The 23,247-nt window shown below is 32.5% G+C and overlaps 1 protein-coding gene across 1 annotated transcript; it reads right to left on the bottom strand.

Annotated features, from left to right (window-relative positions):
- Nucleotides 1–4,744: 4,744 nt before the first annotated feature.
- On the bottom strand, nt 4,745–6,707 carry LOC126667972 (squamosa promoter-binding-like protein 3). The gene is made up of 2 exons (XM_050361128.2): nt 6,215–6,707; nt 4,745–5,358 (listed from the first exon to the last, which is right to left on the bottom strand). Exons 1-2 carry the CDS (start codon nt 6,589–6,591, stop codon nt 5,112–5,114), a joined length of 624 nt encoding a protein of 207 aa, XP_050217085.1. The 5' UTR covers nt 6,592–6,707; the 3' UTR covers nt 4,745–5,111.
- Nucleotides 6,708–23,247: the final 16,540 nt, after the last annotated feature.

The following is a 23,247-nucleotide window of genomic DNA, read 5'->3' as shown; positions in this document are numbered from 1 at the left end:
TATTATCAAAAACGTTTTCAGTATTTATGTTCCATCTTTATGATTGTCTCAACAGCTCTTTTCCTCCAGCCTATAAATACTGGTCCCTTTTTCATTTCTAAAAACACAGAAACAAAGCAAAAGAGCAATACTCAGAAAGTGTTTGCAGAGCTGCTTTCACAGTGCAGTGAGAGCAGTATATTTTCCGGCTGTTTTATCCTAGGACGCCGCGGTTGCTAGTCAGCTTTGCACCACCGAGCTGTGCCGCGAACCGTCTAAAAGAGAGCGACCTAGTCCGCGACTCAGCCTCATCGTGATTCTGTTCAGTTTCAACAATTGTTCCAACAATTTTTAGACGTGTCCTTTTACAATTGCTGCCATGAACTCCGATGAGGTTGCTCCCTACGGTTCCTCTAATGTTGATGCCAACAAACCATTCCGGTTTGAAGGTTTGCATTTCAAAAGGTGGAAACAAAAGACTGGATTTTTCCTAACTATCAAGAAGGTGGTTTCTGTGTTGACAATGGCAATGCCTGTCGTTGATGAAACTGCCGAGGAAGAAGAAAAGGAAAAACAGAATGGTGAACTTCAACAGTGGATGACTAATGATTACTTGTGCAAGAATTTTATTCTTAATGCACTAAGTGATGATCTCTATGATTACTACAATGATGGAAAGACTGCAAAGGAAACTTGGGAGGCGTTGCAAAAGAAATATGATACCGAAGAGGCGGGGACTAAAAAGTATGCAGTCAGCCGCTACCTCAAATATCAAATGAGTGATGAAAAATCTGTCGAGGTGCAATCCCATGAATTGCAGAAAATAGCTCATGAGATCATCTCCGAAGGTATGGTTCTTGATGAACAATTTCAAGTTGCTGTTTTAATTGACAAATTACCTCCTTCGTGGAGGGACTTTAAGAATTCTCTCAGGCACAAAACAAAAGAGTTCTCGCTGGAAAGTTTGATCACTCTTCTTCGGATTGAGGAAGAGGCGAGAAAACAGGATCTAAAAGATGAAGTGCTGGTTGTTTCTAACAACACAAGAAAGTTTAGTTCGATGAGTCTGAAGCCTAATGGCAAGAATTTTAAGAATCAGAATCGCAATTCGAACCAAAACCAAAATGTGAATCGCAACAAAGCGAACCAGAATGGTAATCCTTCAAGGAACCATATTGTGAAACAGGCACCACCTGTTAAGAATGACCTGCCACCATTTCTATGCTTTAACTGTGGAAAACCGGGTCATATGGCACGCAAGTGTCGGAACAAGCCAAGTACTGCTCCACATGCTAACTTGACTGAAGAGCCTTTTACGGCTATGATAACAGAAATGATGGCTGAGATCAACCTTGTTGGTGGATCAAGTGGTTTGTGGGTAGACACGGGCGCTAATCGCAATGTTTGCCACGATCGTGCTATGTTCAAAACATACACTGCTGTGGATGATAAGAAAGTATTACTGGGTGATACTCACACCACTACTGTTGCTGGAATTGGAAGTGTTGAACTGAAATTTACTTCAGGAAAAACACTAATCTTGAAGGATGTGATGCACACTCCTATGATGAGGAAGAACTTGGTGTCTGGTTATCTTCTCAACAAGGCTGGATTCTTTCAGACTATTGGTGAAGATATGTACACCATTACTAGAAATGGTATCTTTGTGGGAAAGGGTTATGCTTGTGAGGGTATGTTTAAGTTGAATGTTGAAATTATCAATAAAGATGTTGCTTCTGTTTACATGGTTTGTGATTTTAATACTTGGCATGCAAGACTCTGTCATATAAATAAAAGAATAATTAACAACATGAGTACCCTAGGATTAATTCCTAAAATGAACCAAACTGAGTTTGAAAAATGTGAATTCTGTAGTCAAGCTAAGATAACTAAAAACTCACATAAATCAGTAATTAGAGAATCTGAACCTTTAGATTTAATACATTCTGATATATGTGAACTTGACGGTACCTTGACCAGAAATGGTAAAAGATATTTTATCACTTTTATTGATGATTGTTATGATTTTACACATGTGTATTTGATAAAAAATAAAAGTGATGCACTTGACATGTTCAAGTTATTTGTAACAGAAATTAAAAATCAATTCAATAAGAAAATCAAGAGATTTCGTAGTGATAGAGGTACTGAATATGAATCTAGCTTGTTTATAGAATTCTATAACTCACATGGTATTGTGCATGAAAGAACAGCACCTTATTCTCCTGAAATGAACGGTAAAGCCGAAAGAAAAAATAGAACACTTACAGAAGCAGTATTGTCTATTTTATTGAATTATGGAGCTGCTTCTTATTGGTGGGGTGAAATTCTGTTGACTGTTTGTTATGTACTCAACAGAGTCCCGAAATCAAACAGGAAGATTTCACCTTATGAGATCCTAAAGAAAAGACAACCAAATTTGTCTTATATGAGAACTTAGGGTTGTTTAGCCTATGTTCGGATTCCTGATCCGAAACGAATAAAATTAGCAAGCAGAGCCTATGAATGTGTTTTCATTGGGTATGCAGTCAATAGCAAGGCTTATAGATTTTATGACTTGACTGCACGAGTTATTATTGAATCAATAGATGCTGATTTTTATGAACAGAAATTTCCTTTTAAATTAGGAAATAGTGGGGGCGAATCATCTAGTAATGTTCCTGTGGTCAGGAATAATGAGATTACTAATGATAAAGAACCAGAGATCAGAAGAAGTAAAAGAGTTAGAATTTCGAAAGACTTTGGAACTGATTTCCATGTCTATTCTTTAGAGGAGGATCCTACGAACCTCCAGGAAGCTTTAACTTCATTAGATTCTGATTTGTGGCAAGAAGCCATAAATGATGAGATGGATTCATTAGAGTCCAATCATACATGACATTTGACTGATCTGCCTCCCGGTTGCAAAACCATAGGTTGTAAATGGATCTTAAAAAAGAAATTGAAACCTGATGGCACAGTAGACAAATACAAAGCTCGACTTGTAGTCAAGGGTTACAGACAACGTGAAAACGTTGATTTCTTTAATACATATTCACCTGTTACTAGAATAACATCCATTAGAGTGCTGATTTCGATCGCTGCGCTATATGATTTGGTCGTACACCAAATGGATGTTAAGACTGCTTTTTTAAATGGTGAACTGGAGGAAGAAATTTACATGGATCAACCTGAAGGTTTTGTAATACATGGTCAGGAGCAGAAGGTGTGCAAGTTAGACAAATCTTTGTATAGTCTAAAACAAGCACCTAAGCAATGGCATGAGAAATTTGATAATCTTGTCATCTCAAATGGTTTTAAAGTGAATGAAAGTGACAAATGTATTTACTACAAATCTGAAAAGGAACTTTGCACTTTCATATGTCTTTATGTAGATGACTTGTTGATTTTTGGATCAAATATTCATGTTGTGAATGCTGTGAAATCAATGTTGAGTGCCAACTTTGATATGAAAGATCTAGGTGAAGCGAATGTCATTCTTGGCATAAAAATAACTAGATCTGAAAAAGGAATTTCTTTAGATCAATCTCACTATGTTGAGAAGATTCTAAAGAAATATAACTACTTCGACTGTAAACCTGCATGTACACCTTATGATCCAAGTGTAAATTTTTTAAAAAACACTGGTGATAGTGTACGACAGTCTGAATATGCGAGCATCATTGGCAGCCTTCGGTATGCCACTAATTGTACTAGACCCGACATTGCATATGTCGTTGGATTACTGTGCAGGTTTACTAGTAAACCTAGTATTGAGCATTGGCATGCTATTGAAAGGGTTATGAGATACCTTAAAAGAACAATGAATCTTGGATTACATTATCTGAAGCATCCTGCTGTACTTGAAGGGTATAGTGATGCAGATTGGAATACATTGTCAGATGATTCTAAAGCCACAAGCGGCTATATTTTCAGTATAGCTGGTGGAGCTGTTTCTTGGAAATCAAAGAAACAGACGATTCTGGCTCAATCTACGATGGAGTCAGAAATGATAGCACTAGCTGCTGCTAGTGAAGAAGTAGGATGGCTAAGATGCCTGCTAGCTGAAATTCCCATAATAAAGACTGATACCAGCTGTGTTGATCCATTGCGATAGCACCGCGGCTATTGCAAAAATTGAGAACCGTTATTATAATGGTAAGAAACGACAGATACGTCGTAAGCACAGCACTGTTAGAGAATTCATCTCAACATGAGCTGTTAGAGTGGATCATGTACGCACAGATGATAATTTAGCAGATCCTTTGACGAAAGGATTAGCTAGAGAGAAAGTCCATAAAACATCAAAAGGAATGGGACTAATGCCTATACAATGACTCATTCATAATGGTAACCCGACCTAACTGACTGGAGATCCCAAGAAATAGGTTCAATGGGTAATAACAAATTATGAAGTTGATTCAACATCACTTATACTTTAGTATCCTTGAAAATAAATTTAAATAATAAAATTATGTATCAAAAAAAATTTAAATAATATATATATTTACATATTTGAAAATAAATTTAAATATTTAAAATTTAAACACATATAAAATGTTAACTAGTAAGTAAATTGAAAAGGTATTAGATGAAATGTAATTAAATCAGTAATAGAAAATTATAAGATTTTTAAGTTTTAGCCTGTTTAATAATTTTTAAGTTTTTTTATTTAAAAGAAATAAATTAAGTTGATTTTAAGGTTTGAAGTTGATTCGACCGGCATGGTTAGATTTTTAAAACACTGATCGGATAATAAGCACGTACAGCAATAGAAAATAAAAAATACTACATACATGCACGATCATTTTTCCTTTTATTTGATTATGAACTCATGATACAATTATATTGCTCCCATAATTTTTGACTTAATAATCAATTTGCTCCCTGATTTTACACGCGATAAATTAATTTTCTTATCTATTAGTCCCATAAACTTTATCAATTTTTGAAATAGCTGTAGGAGAGCTAATTAATTAAGGATTTGGATTGATTAATAGGCTTATGGGACTAATTAATAAAGCAAAGTTAATTATAGTATTAAATTTTTCATGGCGTACGTACAAATCCAGGGATAAATTGATAGGTTTACAATTTATTATTTAGGTAATTTAGAGATAGGGTGACAGAAGAGAGAGAGCAAATTAATAAGTTTATCTGAACTGGGATCGCTTGTAAGCTGAATTTGGTGGAGGTGGTATGGTTATCAGATATTTGCCCCTCTCATCAACTTGCCTGCATGGATTTTCCTTCAGCTGATGACCACCAAATGACACTTTCCGACTCGATCCTTCTCCGTATGATTCCGTTGAAGTACTCTTCCTCCGCCGCTCATTGTGTCCGGCCAAACGCCTCCGGCAACTCCTCTTTGATTCATCAAACTCCGCTAGCTCATGGAACCTAAAAACATAAGGAATATATACATTAAATTAAGTTAAAGAAATTTTAACTACGTTGTTGCGAAACTTTTCGAATTTTACATTGTGATGTTTTGTTCTCGTATTTAGAAACGGTTTTGAAATTCTAAAACTCTATATTTATGATATATTTTTTGTATAAAATATGGCTGGTTTTGCATTTTTCTATTTTCGTTTCAGCGTTTTTATGGTATACACTTGCTTCACAAAAAAGAGGAATTCTTGATAATAGATTGATGTATTCAATTTTTTCTAATAACTTTATTACATTGATTAAATATTTTCATATAAGTTAAAATGGATCTCTACACGTTCTAGTTTCAATAAATATTCACATAAGCTCACTCAAAGATTTGAGTTGACGAATTATTTGATATTTTCTGGTCCATTGTTAGAATAAAAAAAATAGTTACTGAACTACTATAAATTTTTTACAGAACGGTTACTAACATTCAATTTGTTAGATAACTAAACTTTTATTTTACAAAAACAAAATTTCACTATAGAAATTCAAGCAAATAATTATCCACATGGCGATGAAAAAATTGAATAATTAACAATTTTCCGTCTTCATGTTACAATATTGCCATAATTTTAAATTAATCTCGTGTTGTTATATGAATAGAAACCCCGTTACGAAAACATTATAAATTGAATGTCGAGAATCATTATGCTAATCCATCGTTACGTTTAAAGTCACATGGTATTTACTATTAGTGATCGTAAAGTATTTAGAGAGATCGTGAAAAATTTGTTTTAAAAAAAAAATCACGTAAAACATGAAGCTTGTGATTATTTATAAAAAGAAAAAGTTTAGAGAAGTGAATTAGTAAATTAACCTGCTGCATTGTTGGCAAAACCTCTGTCTGAGACCAGCAACAGCAACAGCCGCTGCCTTTGCATGAACCTCACAAACCTTATGGCGCCTATGGTACTTCTTTGCATCACTTAAATCAGCTCCACACCTCTCTACTTGGCAACCAACCGCCGATGTTCCGCCACCACCACCGCCACCGCTACTAGGCGCTCGTTTCCCGTACGTCACGACGCTAACTTGTTTCTTCTTTTGATCATGATCACCATAACCAACACCACCATTCTGATCATCTTCTTCCATATCATCATCTAGGAATTGATCGTCTTCGATAATGCAATCGTCTTTCGCCAACGTTCTCTCTCGAAAACCGCGTTTTCCTTCGAAGGTTCGAGCATCCATTGTTAGATAAAGAAGGAGAGTGAGCAAAAGATTTGGTGATGAAACTGGTTGGATGGGAAATTGAGGTGTAGCTACTCAAATTTATGTGGGTGCTTGAACTACTTATTGAAGGTTGAGAGTGAATGTTTTTGTGACCCATGTAGTACCCCATATTTGTTCTTAGCATCGATTTAATACAAAATATTTAATTTGTATCAAAATGGTACAAAAAATTTAATGTACATTTAAGGCGGTGGTTCTTGCATAAAGTCAAATAAATGTATTCTGATATGATATTCAGGAAAAAAGATATTTGTCCAAAATTCAAAGAAGGCCAAACTCATTTTAAAGTTTATGTGCAAATTTTTTGCTTGTCTGGTGTTTTTTTAAACTTCTGAATTTATCTAGTCTATGCACGTAATTTATTTTGCGTTACTAGATCAAGTTTTAGATGGAGAAGGAATGTACATTATACATAGTTTTGAACACGGACCTATTGAATAAAACACTTAAAAAAGACACAATAGACAATAATTTAAAACTATATGAATTTTTTCTCATTTCTATATTGTTGATCACGTAGAATATGACATGGCAAATAATTTTGTTACTAAAAACGATACATTCGCAATTTTCATCCTTGAGATAATCCATTAATTATAAATAGTACAAAAATCTATTTAAATAACAAACATTGAAGAGGACCAAATAATATATATATATATATATATATATATATATATATATATATGTTCGATATTTAGACAAATTCATATAAATATATGCTGATATTCTTTTAATTATCACATCTCACATCAGCATTCATCGGCCTAAATTTATGCGAAAATCATCATTTGAAATGTAAATGAAATGTATAGTATCACTTTGACGTCAATTGAAATTTTAATACCGAGTTGAAATTAAGCGAAAACATTTGGTACAAATGAGTTAATAAGCCAAGGAAAAGGTGAGAAAGGTTGTAGAGGACCACAAAGCTATACAGATATATTCTTAATGTATTTGTATGAATGTGTCAGTGAAAACAATGAATCCATTAGAAGGTTTTGAGAGCAATATTTAAGGCTTTGTAGTTTGGCTTCTTGTGATTTTTCTATCACTTGAAAAACAAAGGTTTCTGAGTAATTCTCTCTTGCTATTGATGGTTAGAGTGAGAGTTTCTTTTTGAGCCTGAACTTTGTTTGGTTCACTCTCAATTATTGGTACCCAATGTGGTCCTCACTGAAATTTATGGAAGTGAAATTGCTGTATAGATGTAATCATTGTTGAAGCAAGCATCTAGGTGTAAGTATCAAGTTCCGGTAAATAGGGTCGAGCGTTAGGTAGGTTCGGTTAAGATAGAACCGAGAAACTCTGAAATTAAATTAATTGATCGACTAAATGCTTGCAACCGAACTAATTGAATATGAAATTCTAACCGAAACTAAACCGATTGCATAAAAGAAAGAAAATTAATACTATTCAAAACCGAACTGAATCGATAAATCGTTAATTCGGTCGGTTCTGTTAAAACTCATAAAAATATAAGAAAAATAAAAGTCAAATTGTTAGTTTATCCGATTGGTTCGGTTAATTTAGATAATCTCAAATCTCTCGACAATCGAGATCATGATCACCAACTGAAGAATTCGAACTCTTGACCTTGGCACGAGTATGCTTTCATAGATACAGTTTTATATAGCGGCTAAGTAGCAGGTATTAAACTATGTGGTCCCCGAACTTTCACTAAATTTCAAAATAAATTATAAATTTTATTTTGTTTCTTTTGGGTACTAAAGTTATAATTTTATTTCACCGAAGGCCACTTGTCGAAAATTGATGCCCAGTTATAATTTTGTTTCTGTTTTGTTTCAACAGTTAGTATACTTTTATCAAACAACACTTATACTTTAGTATCCTTTTTAAAATAAAATTTATAATTCAATGACCTTTCTGAATTTATTTGAAATTTTAAAAAATAACATTCTACCATGTAATCTTCCGATGAAGCGAAATGATACCTTTAGTATCTGAAAAAAAACTCAATAAAGTATATATACCCATTTCAAAGTTTCAATGATTCGCATAGTTTAATACCCGCTAAGTAGCACAAACACTTAATTCAACTAAAGTTTTCAGTTACGAAAACATATCAAAAATTTGGCGTTTCGGATACGAAATTTCATTTTCAACATAGGAAACATGGTTATAACATCGTTTTGCTAAATCCGTGTCCAAATATTCCATTTTCCGTACCCGTGTCGATGCTATATTATATAGCCACTATCACAGACTATTCATATGCTTATTATATTACGATAATGCCACTATTTTAATGACATGTTATAACATGATCGGTTAGTTCAAGAATGACGTGATTAGTCTATCTAAGAAAGAAAAATGTGGTTACCATGCACAATTGCTCTGTCTGTATATACAGAAACTAATTCATATTATATTGGAATGGGAAGATAAATATTGGAAAAGTAAAAGCATTGAGAAGTGATGATAATGAGAAGGACACATCAAAGTTATAATGGAGAGCTGAGTACGGCACAATAATCTGCTGCTTTTGAGTTGGACAACCACAGATTTTGTACTGTAGCAGACTGCCCTCTGATTCCTTTATCTTTTACTTATAACCTTTGATTCTCTTCTAACTTTTCTAGTCCATCTTAATTCACTCTTGTAAAGAGAGTACGTTACTAGTGAAGACATTAATTCTGAATTTAATACATTTTGTTTGTTATAAGGATAAATGTTACTCGGTTAGGTTGGAAGTATTGATATACATTTGTAAACACTAACATGTTAGAATTATTCCTAAAATTTTATCTAATTTATGACTATTTTTAATTGGTTTAATCACTCAAAAGTTTTCCAGTTTTAAACTTTTTTTTTAATTACACCTTGACTTAGAGAAATCCTCTCGGAATCCCCCACATTTATATTCTTTTTCAATTGTACCCCAAAATATTGAATTGATCTCTTTTCACATGATTTTTTTTAAGATATAATCTTTCATTTTTAATCTATATTCTAATTAAACACTAATATTATTAATAATGTAAAAAATCATTCTTCCTAAAATTATATCTAATAACTTTTTAAAATCAAAACCATAAAAATTTCCAATTTAGGGTACAATTGAAAAAAATATAAAGGTGAGGAGATTTTGAGAGGATTTTCCAACGTGAGGGTGCAATTGAAATGGAATTTAAAAGTGGGAGGGTTTTGAGAGAGTTTTTCAACGTCAGAGTGCAATTGAAAAAAAAAATTAAAGAAAAAGAGGGTTTTTAAGTGATTAGGCCGTTTTTAATTAGATTTATTCTTTCATTTTTCAACAAGGGAAAACTTACCTTAAGAAAGAGCAAACTATTATCAATGAGCGGCTAATAATCACCCATAGCATTGCAACTTAAATATACTTATCACAAAACTCTCAAACTTCAAAATGGCTCACTAAATTCATTAAACTTTACTTAATGATCAACTAAACCTTTTTACCATAAAACTGCCCAAAAAACGGCCCAAGCTCCTTTTTTTTTTCTCTAAAAAATGACAAAAATATTATCCTTAATGTCAATAAAAAAATCAAACCAACACAACTTAACCGAATCTAAAATCACCCATCCCGTAAAACCAAATATAATCCATCAATCCAACTAAATCATACCTAAATCACCAATCCATCCAATTAAATCAAACCACTCAACCAGAAACCGCCATACGCCGCCGCCGCCGAAAAAAATTCATCCAAAAATTAAATAAATATTTATTTTTCAATTTCATAAAACTAAATAAATAATTATTCTAATATTTTAATAATCTAAATAAACATTTATTTTTCTCAATTTTTTTAAATTGGATCGTTGAACAGACCCACCGTTAGGGGTGTGCAGTATTCAACCAAAACCGAATTAACCGACCGAACCAAACCAAAATTCTAATTTCTAACATTTCGGGTTCGGTTAATTCGGTTTTGGTTCGGTGAACCGACCGATGCACACCCCTACCCACCGTGGTGGGTCTGTTCACTGGATTCGATTTGAAATTTTTATTTTAGAAAAATAAATATTTATTTAATTTTTTAATATTAAAAAATATTTATATATTTATATATTTAATAATTTAAAATTGAAAATTAATTATTTATTTATTCGAGAAATGATGTGTATCGAAATTTAGTTTTGTTTTGTAAATTTCATTGACTTATTTGCCTTTTTTTTAGGACTTTTGCCAATTTTGGTTTTTTTGATTGTGCTAATATATCCATCATTTATCCAAATTTGTAAACTTATAAACTTTGGTTAAATTTATGCCTTATAAATATATTTTTTCAGTATCAAAATAGTTATATATATAGCTACTATTCGAGGGATATGTTTGGTTTATGAAATAAGTTCGGAATGATATAGCTATTTTGTATAAAATATTTACTTTTTTTACTTTGATTCATAAAATAGTAATTGTATGTTTTTAAGAAATAAGGTCATGTTTGAGAGGAGTGTTTATTCCACAAATTCTTAAAATATCCGTGAAATGATTATTTCATAAACCAAAATAAAAAATAGCCATTTCACACGGAATAGTGATTCTATTTCGCACATATTTCATGAGCCAAACATAACTACTCTTAAAAAGTGAAAGATAGCTATTCCATTACTTAAAAAAAAAACCATCCCTGAATGAAACATAGCCAACATGGAACAAACTTGTGGCCATACACCGATAATTTTCCGACTAACTAAAGATAATATATATATATATATATATATATATGAGATTCTATTTTGCACCATCTTCCACTCTTTCAGGAATTCAGGGTTTTCGAGGAAAGTTCCCAGTCTTCAATATTATGATTAGGTCGACTCGATCAGAGCAGATCATGAATGAATATAAAATCGAAACATAAATAGGTATTCTAGCTCAAAACAGTTACATTGCCTCAAATAATTGTGTAATTCTGGAATTGAAGAAATAGTACCACCATAGGCTGGAACATCTAATTATGATATGACCCAACATAAGGTTTCACATGCCTATTGTACCTTCACATCTCTCAATTCCAAACCTTTGATGAGGTGATGCCTTCCACTTCCGCACATAGGTTCATTCATGTTGAAAATAAGTTGGTGTATATTCTGTGTGATCCTGTTTAAATTAAAGAAGGCAAATCTTGTCGCAGAGTATCTAAATTTTTTGTTTATTTTTTTTATAATTGGGTCCTCCAATTGTATATGTTTATTTAGAGAGATTTTTAGGTAGACTGAGTTTACCAGGTCATCCGTAAACTAGCCTATCACATTGTGACACGTCATTAAAAATAATGGCATTATTGTAATTTTGTTTATTACTTATTTACACTTTTTTTTTTGAAATAAAAAGTTCTATTAATCAAAATCTGATTGATAAGTCAGTACATAGAATTTGATAATTGGAGGGACATGCCCCAACCAATTCGATAAACTAAAATAGTCATATGCTAACACATGAGATTTTCTATCGTAATTAATAGAACATGTATGCATCTCAATTAAGCTAAAGTAGTCATGTGCTATCAAACTAATAATATTACAAGCAAATAATTGTTGTTGAAAGCATCCATTACAACTTTTGAAATAAAGAGAATTAGATTAGCTTCGCTTGCCATGATAATACTAACTTTAATCGCACGACTGCTACAGCTAGCAGCTATAACTTCATCGTTAAAGTCCCTAATCACATCTTCTGTGACATATCTCTTCTTTTGAACATTAAAGGCATCATCTATACTGACGCAAAACATACCGATATTTGGTAAAATCCGTCATAAGATGGTGGCTCTAATTGTTTTAGAGATCCAAGTCGCTTGCATTGCAAAAAACAATTTCATCTCCAACGATGAAAAAAACTACTCTTAATTTCGATTAGAACATATCTAATAAAATTAAGATACTAAGGTAGAAAATAATTTCTAGATCTAGACCAAAATTGGCCAAGAAAGAAATTTTATTTAAAATGAAAGACAAAAACCATGGAAAGGACTAAAAAACTGAATTAGAGAGATTTTGGAGGTGATTTTTGGCCAAAAATGGCCAAAAACCACCTCCCAAATTAACAAAAAGAAAAAACTTACTAGGGTTTGAGAGGTTTTTCAAAAGAGAGAGACAACTAGGATTTTAATCTTTATTTATTTACACTTTTGAATAGTAATATTACGATAATGCTATTATTTTAATGACGTGTCATAATATGATAGGTTTAGTCTATAGATGACGTGTTGGAATGAGTCTATTAAAAAATTTCTCGTTTATTTAATCATATTCTTAATGACATGATTTATGAACGATTAAATTAAAAAATTTAGGAATTTTATTAAACAAAATTATAGTTGGAAGATTTGATTATGAAAAAGAAAAACTGTTTAGTAGTTTCGTTTTCAATTATGCTATAAAAAAACTATGGTCATAAAAGATTATGGAGTAAAAGGAAATTCACTTTCTAAGTGATTCAGAGTTAAATAATTTATTTTAAATATTTTGATCAATTAAGTATAATTTTTTGGATTGGGATTCTCTCAAATTCAAATGAATTTGAAGGGGTCATGTTCACGATCTACACCGTTCATTGTAAAATGAACGGTGTAGATAAAAAAAAAGAACAATTTTAATTAAATTAATCTACACCGTTCATTTTACAATGAACGGTATAGATCGTGAACATGACCCTCTCAACTCTCAAGTTCATTTTAAACTTGAGAGAATCCCAATCCTAATTTTTTTTATTCTAGATCAATTAAAGATATTTTTTTTTTATTTTAGGTCAACTGAAGATAAAATTGGATCCTCCCGGTCTATAATTTATTCATGTTATATAATTTTGTCTTTAATAATTTTAAAAATAGAGATTCATAAAAAAACAAAATCTTAAAAACTGAAAGTATTATTTTTAATTAATCAAAATAATTGATAGTGGATGATTTAATTGCAGATTATGAATTTAAAAATCGGATTTATTTTTTATTTAAAAATCATGCATCTACCTTGACCCTTTATTCAAAAATCATGCATTTGTCTGCTTTGGAATTGCGTACAATTTCCATATTTCATTTTCATAAACATTATTACTATTTTATCCAAGCTAGAGCATCCGGTGACCTTATAGTCTATGAATTAGGATAAATGATTATGGGATTACGAACTTTCTTAAAATTATAAAATAATTACTGAACTTTAAAACATAGTAAATGGTTATTAAACTATAATTTTATTCAAAAAATTAAGATTTTCAGTCATTGAAAAAAAATAAAAATTAGAGTTAATTTTTGGTTGATTATGCGTACAGGTGATATATTGAGATATAATTTGTCATAAATAATCAAATACTAATAGCCACATATGCATAATCTGATCGAAAATCACTTATAAATGTTCCGGAATTTTAAATTTGAAAGTTTAGTATCATTTTAATTTGTTTTAAGTTCAGTTACCATAATTCATAGCAAATTGTGGGTATATGGAGTTGAGTTCGAATGATATTTGGAGTAGGATCTGGCGCATCAAAGCTCCGCTCCACATTTGAAATTTCATTTGGGGGCTTTGCGCGGGTTACCTCCCTACGGCAGTTGCGTTGGCGAGCCGTCATGTTTTTGTGAATTCAGTGTGTGCGTGTTGTAAGTCTGGGACTGATTCAGTAGGGCATTTATTTGTGGATTGCCCCATAGCTGCTACTAGTTAGAGACTGGCGGGGCTGAATATTTGTGTTTCGTTGCCGGGGAGTATTTTGGATTGGTGTAAGAGTTGGGTTAGTAGTCTGGGTGACGAGGAGTTGTCTCTGGCAGCATATATCAGCTGGAATCTTTGGCTCAACAGGAATAACGCAGTCTGGAAGGATCAGGTTGGTACTGCTTCTGCGGTTGTTGAAGGGGCGTGTTTCTAGTTGGCTTCTTGGCAGGCAGCAAACTGCTGTTCCAAAAACTTGGGTACTCCAGTCATTCTCAGAGACGACGGTCGTATAAGATGGAGTCCCCCACCGGTTGGTTGGCTCAAAGTAAATACAGATGCTGCAACTTTTCCAGGACAGCAGCGTGTGGGTGTAGGCATTGTGGTTCGTGATTGGCGTGGAGCTGTAGTCCAAGATAGACAGTGTAGTGGGTTTGGAAATTATTCTCCTAGGTTAGCAGAAGCTATGGGTATCAGGGAAGCGCTTAGTTGGTTGAAAGATACCGACAAGATAATTGTGGAGTCGGATGCAATGGAGGTGGTATTGGAGATTAGGAATCAAGAGTCGTCAGAGTCTGATCTCTTGATCGAAGATTGCTCAGTATTGACGAAGCAGTTTGATAATATTTTATTTTTGTTTGTGAGGCGGTCTGCGAACCAAGCGGCGCATGTGTTAGCGCATCACGCTAGTTCCCTGTCAGGTCATCAGGAATGATTCTGTCACTTTCCTGAATATCTCACTAATGTAACTGCTTCTGATTTGATTTAATAGAATCATTTTTCTCTCAAAAGAAAGTTCAGTTACCATATTTATAGTTTTGGAAAATTTCAGTTACCCTAGGAATAAATGATCCCTATGAATTAATCAGGTATTTCTTTCATGAGCCTGAAAATCGAATTCAATACAATTCAATCATCATTGTCTTAATTAATAAGTGTTAGAATATATTAATCACATCCAATGATAATAATAAAAAAATCAAGCGGTCTACAAGTGAAAAGACTAATAATATTTCACATAAATTGATTTTATTGCAAAATAAATTCATCTATTATTTTTAAAATTCATGGAATTTCTTTGTAATATTATAGTTTCAAATGATTTACCTGTAGGAATTTCAAATTTCCCATGTCACACCACTTGTCATTGCCATGTTATCAATATAACATCTATTTAAAAGTAAAATACATAGTTCGATAACCTTTGAGATTTTATACTAAAATACATCATTATATAAAAAAATAAATAATTTTTTTATTAAATATTAGATTAAATAATTTTTTAAAAGTAACTCATAGAGCCAACATATTGAAATTTTTATACATAATAAAATTTTAAACTAATAAGTCTTTTTAAAAATACTATAGAATACATTTAAAATAATATCGATTGTACATTGTTATTTAAAAAAATACAATACTTCTTTTCAGGATTGATTTTCTAAATAAATTCCTTGAGATGAGACTAAATTGATTAGTTTCTCCTAACTTTCAAAAAAGAAAAAAGAAAAAGAGGTCATACATGGCTCTACAATTTGGACTCAAAATCTTCTATATCCTCATTTTTTGAAAATATGTATATATATTCCTAGCGTTTTTAAATGAATTCATTTACACATTAACATTTTTCAAAAAAGAATATCATATATGCTCCTTACTGTATGATGAAGTGTGAGGGTCTAAATGAATCATTTAAAGAGACAATAAATGCACCTTTTCGAACCATGAAAACATAGATAATTTTGAGTTAAATGTTAGAGACATGTATGACACATATAAAGATGAATAAGCGTCTCAAATAAACAAATTAGACTCTTTTGTATGGAGACTTTCATTTTTAATTTTTTCAAATTGAAACAAAAACATATAAAATTGAATCAACTTTGTAAACATTTTTTTTTGAAAAATTATTTTAAATTTATTCAGAAGACAAATAAAAAAGTTAATTTTATGCTTTAGGTTACAATTGAAATGAAAAATAAAATAAAAAATAGAGTAAATTTGATCGATTTGCAACGTCATAATAGAATCGGAAAGGGGATGAAATGTCAGAATTTTTTAAGACATTAAGCCACAAAACATTAACCAAGCATAAGAAAAAACTCATGAATTTTGACGAGCTCACGAAAAACAACAAAATTCCAAAGAAAAAAAAGGTTAAAAACCCATCGCAAGCTAGCCGCATAACTTTGATTCTACAATATGGTCCTATCATACATATAAATTCAGAAAGAGATAGCTACCAAATTTTCACCTCCCCACTCTTCCGCGTCGCTCTTTACTTTTACATTTAGGGTTGCACAATAGTATGTCATCTTATAGGATTTCACAATCATCACCATGCTCGCACTCAATATTGAGTTGGATTTTGGTCCTATATTCTTTCAACATTTCTTCCCTTTACTTGAACTCTAAAATTATTCCTTTGCACTATATATGTATCATGTATGTACACTACTCTTTATCTATGAAGCATCGATACAGATACGGGTACGAGCATCGGTATGGGAATAGAGAGCAGTAATTTGGAAAAAGGACTGAAATACAGCAGGGACACGGCAAATTAAATGTTTCTGAAAAATGTACATTTATTCGTATAGCCTAAAGATGTAAAAAATATGAATATTATATCATAACATGCATAATTTATCAATATGTAGTTTAATATTAGTAAAAAATTAAAAAAAGAACTAAAAAAGTTAAGAAAATAACGATTTGAGGAGCTTAATTATATCTGAATTGTAGGTTGGGTTTTCTCCTGTTAATTTGTTGATAACAACTGAAAAGAAGAGGAAGAAAAGAAAGCGAGGGCATCATTTTGTATTGTAGCGTGTTTTGTTTTTGTTTTTCCTAATTAGAATTAGGATATATAGTAGCTTACTCTAATAAAACTTGAGTTTTAGGTCCATTTACATAATTTTTCTAAAGAAAATACTCGTATTGAATACATTAAATTAACAAAAATACCACCTTGAAGCGTCCTCGATGTGTCCCATCTCTTTGGACAGTAAATAGTATCAAGACACAAAATTTTCAGTGTCAAATACGTATCTTCACCGTATCTTTGTGTTTTTTTATATATAACGCTCCGAAAAACTGTTGGTGCTTCATAGTCTTCTATTTCTTTTATTTCTTTTGTTTTGCAATGTTTTATAAGTTTGGTCTCATCTAGCTAGCTATATGCACTACAAGAAATTCTGTATGCTAAAAGACATTTTACGACAATAATTTTAAAAATTGTTGTCATTAGTTAAGTTATAGCCTTAAGACAACATTTTATTAACAGCAAAATGCCACGATTGTTTTCTGTTGCTATATGTTAATACTAACAATTTTAACACTATTAGCAGTAAAAATATTTACTGCCAATCTTAGTATTTTTTGTAGTGATGATGTGCCAATCAACATGACCCTCGTTGATTATAGTAGAATTACACTATCACTGTTAGTGATATGCACTAGGTCAATCATGTTTGACCATATTTTGACTTTATCATTTTTTTTATTTATTAATTGACAGTTTTTATCATTTTATATTAATGATTAAAATACTTGAATGGTTAATTCTTTCTAAGGTCATCAAGTATGTAACTTGATAGTAGAACCTTTAGGTTTTATAAAAGAATTATATTCCATCTATCCCTAATCTTAATAGAACATTCAGACTAGTATGATGTTGACTGATGATTATGTTTTACTAATCATGTATATGAGATATTAAGTCAAATCATAGGTGCTATTTGAGAAATAAGGCACTGGATGACCCACTTTGAGAATACTACATAGATCACTGTCATAAGTAATTCTCATTACAGTTCTATTAGTATAATCCTTTGACCTTGAAATCATCATGGATTTCTACATAGCTATTTCATATTTTGATACAGTCTTACATTATCTTTAACAGGATAATGGAATAGATTGTCATTGGATATGAAAGTAACTATGTGAGAAATGTGTGTGACTGAGAAGGAATTTGTCCCTCATTTATTTGAGTAAGATATCTATGGGCCCCTTGAAGAAGATAGACTGAAGGAAATGCATGGCCATGCTAAATGAATTGATAAGGAGTTATCATTTTCAGTCTACTTAGAATCAGGAAACTAATGATTGAATATTATAAGGATGATAGGACTATGCCTTATATTCAATCTGGATATCGAGAGACAAAGGAATTAAAATATTATTATAAATGGTTAAATCGGATTGTCGATATTCGTATAACTTGGGTAGTCATAATGTCTTGCTAGAGGCCACTTATGACTTGTGGGCTGAAATAGGGATTTCGGGCCTACTGCCAACGTTATATGAACCTACAGGGTCGCACACTAAGAACATGCCCAAAACAGTTATGGGTTGTACAAGCCCAATGTGATTAAGTGATAATATATATATATATATATATATATATATATATATATATATATATTAATAAATATATATTAATTCAAAATTTAAGGAAGTCAAAACCGTAGAGATGAAAGCTTTGAATATATTGTGTTAATCTCAATCACATATATTACATCAGTATTTATACTAATAGATGTACAGCTATATGATAAGAAGTACAATTGGAATAGATAACTAATAGTTAATAAACGATAACTATCAAGTCTTTAACACGCCCCACAAGCTGAAGGTGGTGAAGAAAGTAACCGAAGCTTGCTCTTGAAATGTTGAAATAAGGATCGAGCTAATGGCTTTGTCAAGATGTCAGCAAGCTGATCTTGACTGGAAAGAGGAGCTACTGTTAACGCTTTACTGGCAACCCTTTGACGAACAAAATGATAATCCACTTCGACATGTCTTGTCCGTGCATGAAACACTGGATTTGTTGATAAAAAAACAGCGCCAACATTATCGCACCAGATATGCGGAGGAGCTGAGAGCTTGACCTGAAGTTCCGAGAGTAAGACCGAGAGCCATTGTAGCTGAACGCTAACATCTGCTACCGCTTTAAATTCTGATTTAGTCGAAGATCGCGCAACAGTTTGCTGTTTTCTAGAATTCCAAGCTAGTAAATTTGAACCCAAATAAATCAAGTAGCCTCCGGTAGATTTTCGATCATCTGGGCAACCGGCCCAATCCGCATCGGAAAAGGCTGTGAGAGTAGTAGTGGAGCACTTGGTGATGAACAACCCTTCGTGTAATGTTCCTTGCAAGTACCGTAACCCGTTTCATCGCCTTAAAATGGTCCACTGTGGGATGATGCATATACTGGCATAAGCGATTGACTGAGAAGGAAATGTCTGGTCTCGTGATGGTTAGATATTGAAGACTACCGCAAATTTTGCGATATTGCAAAGCCTCAAGTTCAGACAAAGAGGTACCGGCCTTTTGCAAAGGAGAACCAACAGCCATAGGTGTTGAACATGGCTTACAAGAGAGCATACCTGCTGATTTTAGGATGTCAGTAGCATAGCCAGATTGAGAGAGAAGAAGACCCAATGACTTAGAATGCACCTGAATACCCAAAAAGTAATGCAAGAGGCCAAGATCCCGTAGTAAAAACATGGAAGACAATTGCTTAATCAATGAATGAACTAACTGAGCATCATTTCCTGTAACGAGAATATCATCAACATAGATCAACAAGAAACATGTAAACTGATTTTTGTTGTAAATAAAGAGTGATGGATCTGCATGGGAACCACAAAAACCAATTGTAAGCAAAAAATTGCTGAGCTTTTGAAACCAAGCACGTGGTGCTTGTTTGAGGCCATATAAGGATTTTTTCAGTTTGCAAACATAATGAGGAAAATGCTTGTCTATAAACCCTTGTGGTTGAACCATGTAGACATCCTCCTCTAAATCCCCATTTAGAAATGCATTACTAACATCCAATTTCCTTATATGTCAACCATTTGAGACTGCTACGAAGAGATCAGTTCTGATTGTTATAGGCTTCACAACAGGACTAAATGTCTCCCGATAGTCGAGACCATACTCTTATGTATACCCACGAGCAACTAAGCGAGCTTTGTACTTCTCTATAGACCCATCCGCATTTTTTTTAATTTTATATATCCAGCGATTGCCAATCACATTTTGATTAGGAGATGGTGGTGTCAAAATCCATGTTTTGTTACGCAACAACGCTTCCATTTCAAGTCTCATTGCCTGTTGCCATTCCGGTAATTCGTTGGCTTTTGTGAAAGACGTAGGTTCAGGAGGAATTGTAGGAGAAGAAGTTGTTAAGAAAGAGAGATATCTGATTGGTTTTCGAAGCAAAGCCGTGGGACGCAATTCCATTTGATGAATGCGTTGTGGTTGGGTTTGGTTACAATCAGTATCAACTGATGTAGAAGAATTTTGTGAGTTATCCGGATTAGAGATAAGGGTGGTTGAAGTTGTAGATTGTGATAAGTCACTACCTAAAGTACGTTTAGGCTGTGAGATAGATGAAGTAGGAGAACATATAGGCACTGAATGAGAAGATAGTGGTGTAGTAGGATTAGAATTGCTAAAATTAGATGACATACCTGATGTAGGTGAGATACGGTGTTCCACGGGCATTGAATGACTGAGCTGTAACCATGGTAAATTAGACAAGCTAACGGCGGTACATCCGAAGTAGAAGAAGAGAGTTGTTTGAAGGGAAATAGTTTCTCATCAAATGTCACATGACGTGCAACATAAATTTTTCCAGTATTTTTGTCAAGACAACGATACCCGAGATGCGAAGGGGAGTAGCCCAGAAAAATACACTGAGTAGTGCGATACGAAAATTTGTGTTTGTTGAATGGGCGAAGAAGGGGGTATATAGCACATCCAAAGACTTTCAAAAAAGTGAAATCAGGAACATTATGGTATAATAGTTGGAATGGAATTTTATTCTGCAATGCAGTCGTAGGCAAACGATTGATTAAAAATATGACAGTTTCAAAGGAGAACTCCCAATATTTATATGGAGCACCACAATGACCTAACAATGTTAGTCCAATATCAACTATATGACGAATGTTTCTCTCAGAAGTGCCATTTTGTTCATGCGTATGAGGACAAGCGATTCGATGAATGATTCCTGTTTGTTGAAAAAATGTATTTAAAGGTCGATACTCTCCCCCCCAATCAGAGTTGAAGGATTTAATTTTTGTCTCAAATTGTTTTTCTACCATGGCTTGAAATTTGTAAAAGATTGAAGAAACCTCACTTTTGCATTTCATTGGAAAAAACCAAGTAAATAAAGAATAATCATCAATAAAAATGACAAAATACTTAAATTCCGAATTTGAACAAATTGGAGCAGAACCCCATACATTAGAATGAACAAGTTCTAAAGGTTTTTTGCTATGATGATGTGTCAATGGTAAGGTGACACGGTGTAACTTGCCTAAACAACAAGCTTCACACTTATCAGATGAATTTTTTATTCTAGAACATATATTACATCAGTATTTATACTAATAGATGTACAGCTATATGATAAGAAGTACAATTGGAATAGATAACTAATAGTTAATAAACGATAACTATCAAGTCTTTAATAAAGGATAAGTGTTTTTCTTAATTTATTATTTTTTGAAAATAATAAATATAATAATTAGTATATATGGATGATTATAAAAAATGAGTTTTTGATAAACATAAACTTGTAAGAGTTGCAATGAGATTGAAATACGAAATTGTCTCAAACCCTAGTGTTGTTGTATGACTATATATACACATTAAGGAATGGGTTTGATGATCACAAAATTCATTATTCTTCGAAATTGCTTATGAAGCAATAGTGCTAGCACACAAGCACTAGTTTTGGCTAAGGTCTGTTTGTGTAGATACTCGTAGAGGACACATTCTTTTGGAGCGTTTCTGATCCGAGGCCAGATATCACTAAAGTGAACCACCTACTTCCTTCCTACATTGCTGTTTGAATTCGACATACAAGTAAGTATTAATTCTGTTGTTAATCTATTTATTCGAATTATATGGATTTTGGTTTGGGTTTTAGATAAATTTTTGAAATTGCGCTGCGTTGTGAACCTAGAAAACCCAACAATCACTTCAGGGATGAAGGTGGGTGATGATAAAGCTCAAAATTAGAATTTTTTTCGTCAAAAGAAATTCACGACTCGGACCATAGAGGGTGCACAATTCTACTTGTGAGTGGCTTTTCTACTACTGATAAGCCGGTTTTTTTTCTCATCCCTAACAACAATATATAATTAACCTATTAGTACAGACATTGTTATTCAACTTGAGAGTCTCATATTAAATTCTCACTCCTTTAATTATAATAAAAAATGTATAAAAAATGAGCGGATGTGATTGGTTTTTATTTTGGAGACTTAAAGATTAAATTGTTAGAATAAATTACAAAGAAAGTATAAAACCGGTTTTGAAACAAATTTACACGAAAATAAGTGCTTAAAGGCCGGGATCCTAAAGGATCCTTGCTATTTAGGCATTTAGGCGCAAGTTTAAGGTTGGCAAATCAATCATTGTAAATTTAGATTTTACATCTCTCTTAATAATCTTTTAGAATTTAACTTTAATTGATATAGTTTTATGGAAAATTCTTACTTAATCGCGGTTCATGAATTCTCCATGCACCTATCCAATGAGGTGTTAGAAAATCTAATATATTTTTCTCTCTTTTCTCATTATTTTCTATTTCTTTTCATTTCTCTAACACCTCATTGGATAGATCCATGAATTTTTCATAAACCGGGTTTAGGTAAGAACTTCCCTTTATGGTACTATTCAGTACATAATCTATGAAAGATTGGACAGATGATTTTTGGCCAAGAATAATCAAAAACCTTCCAAGTGAATAAAAAAAAAGAAAACTTATTAGAATTTTATAGGTTTTTTTTAAAAGAAAGACAGATAGCCAGAGTTTTTGTTTAATCATCTTGAATGTGAATTTTAATCATGGATAAAATGGACCAATAAATTATCAATATGTATAGCAGTAAGTGAAAGTAACCCTATTTTTTCGGAGAAAGTCTTGTAAAATACTAATTATTTTATCAGAGAT

This window comes from Mercurialis annua, linkage group LG2 (genome assembly GCF_937616625.2).
Source record: "Mercurialis annua linkage group LG2, ddMerAnnu1.2, whole genome shotgun sequence".
NCBI lineage: Eukaryota > Viridiplantae > Streptophyta > Magnoliopsida > Malpighiales > Euphorbiaceae > Mercurialis > Mercurialis annua.
The sequence above is the reverse complement of the archived record's forward strand: the minus strand, read 5'-3'. Positions and strand labels throughout refer to the sequence as shown.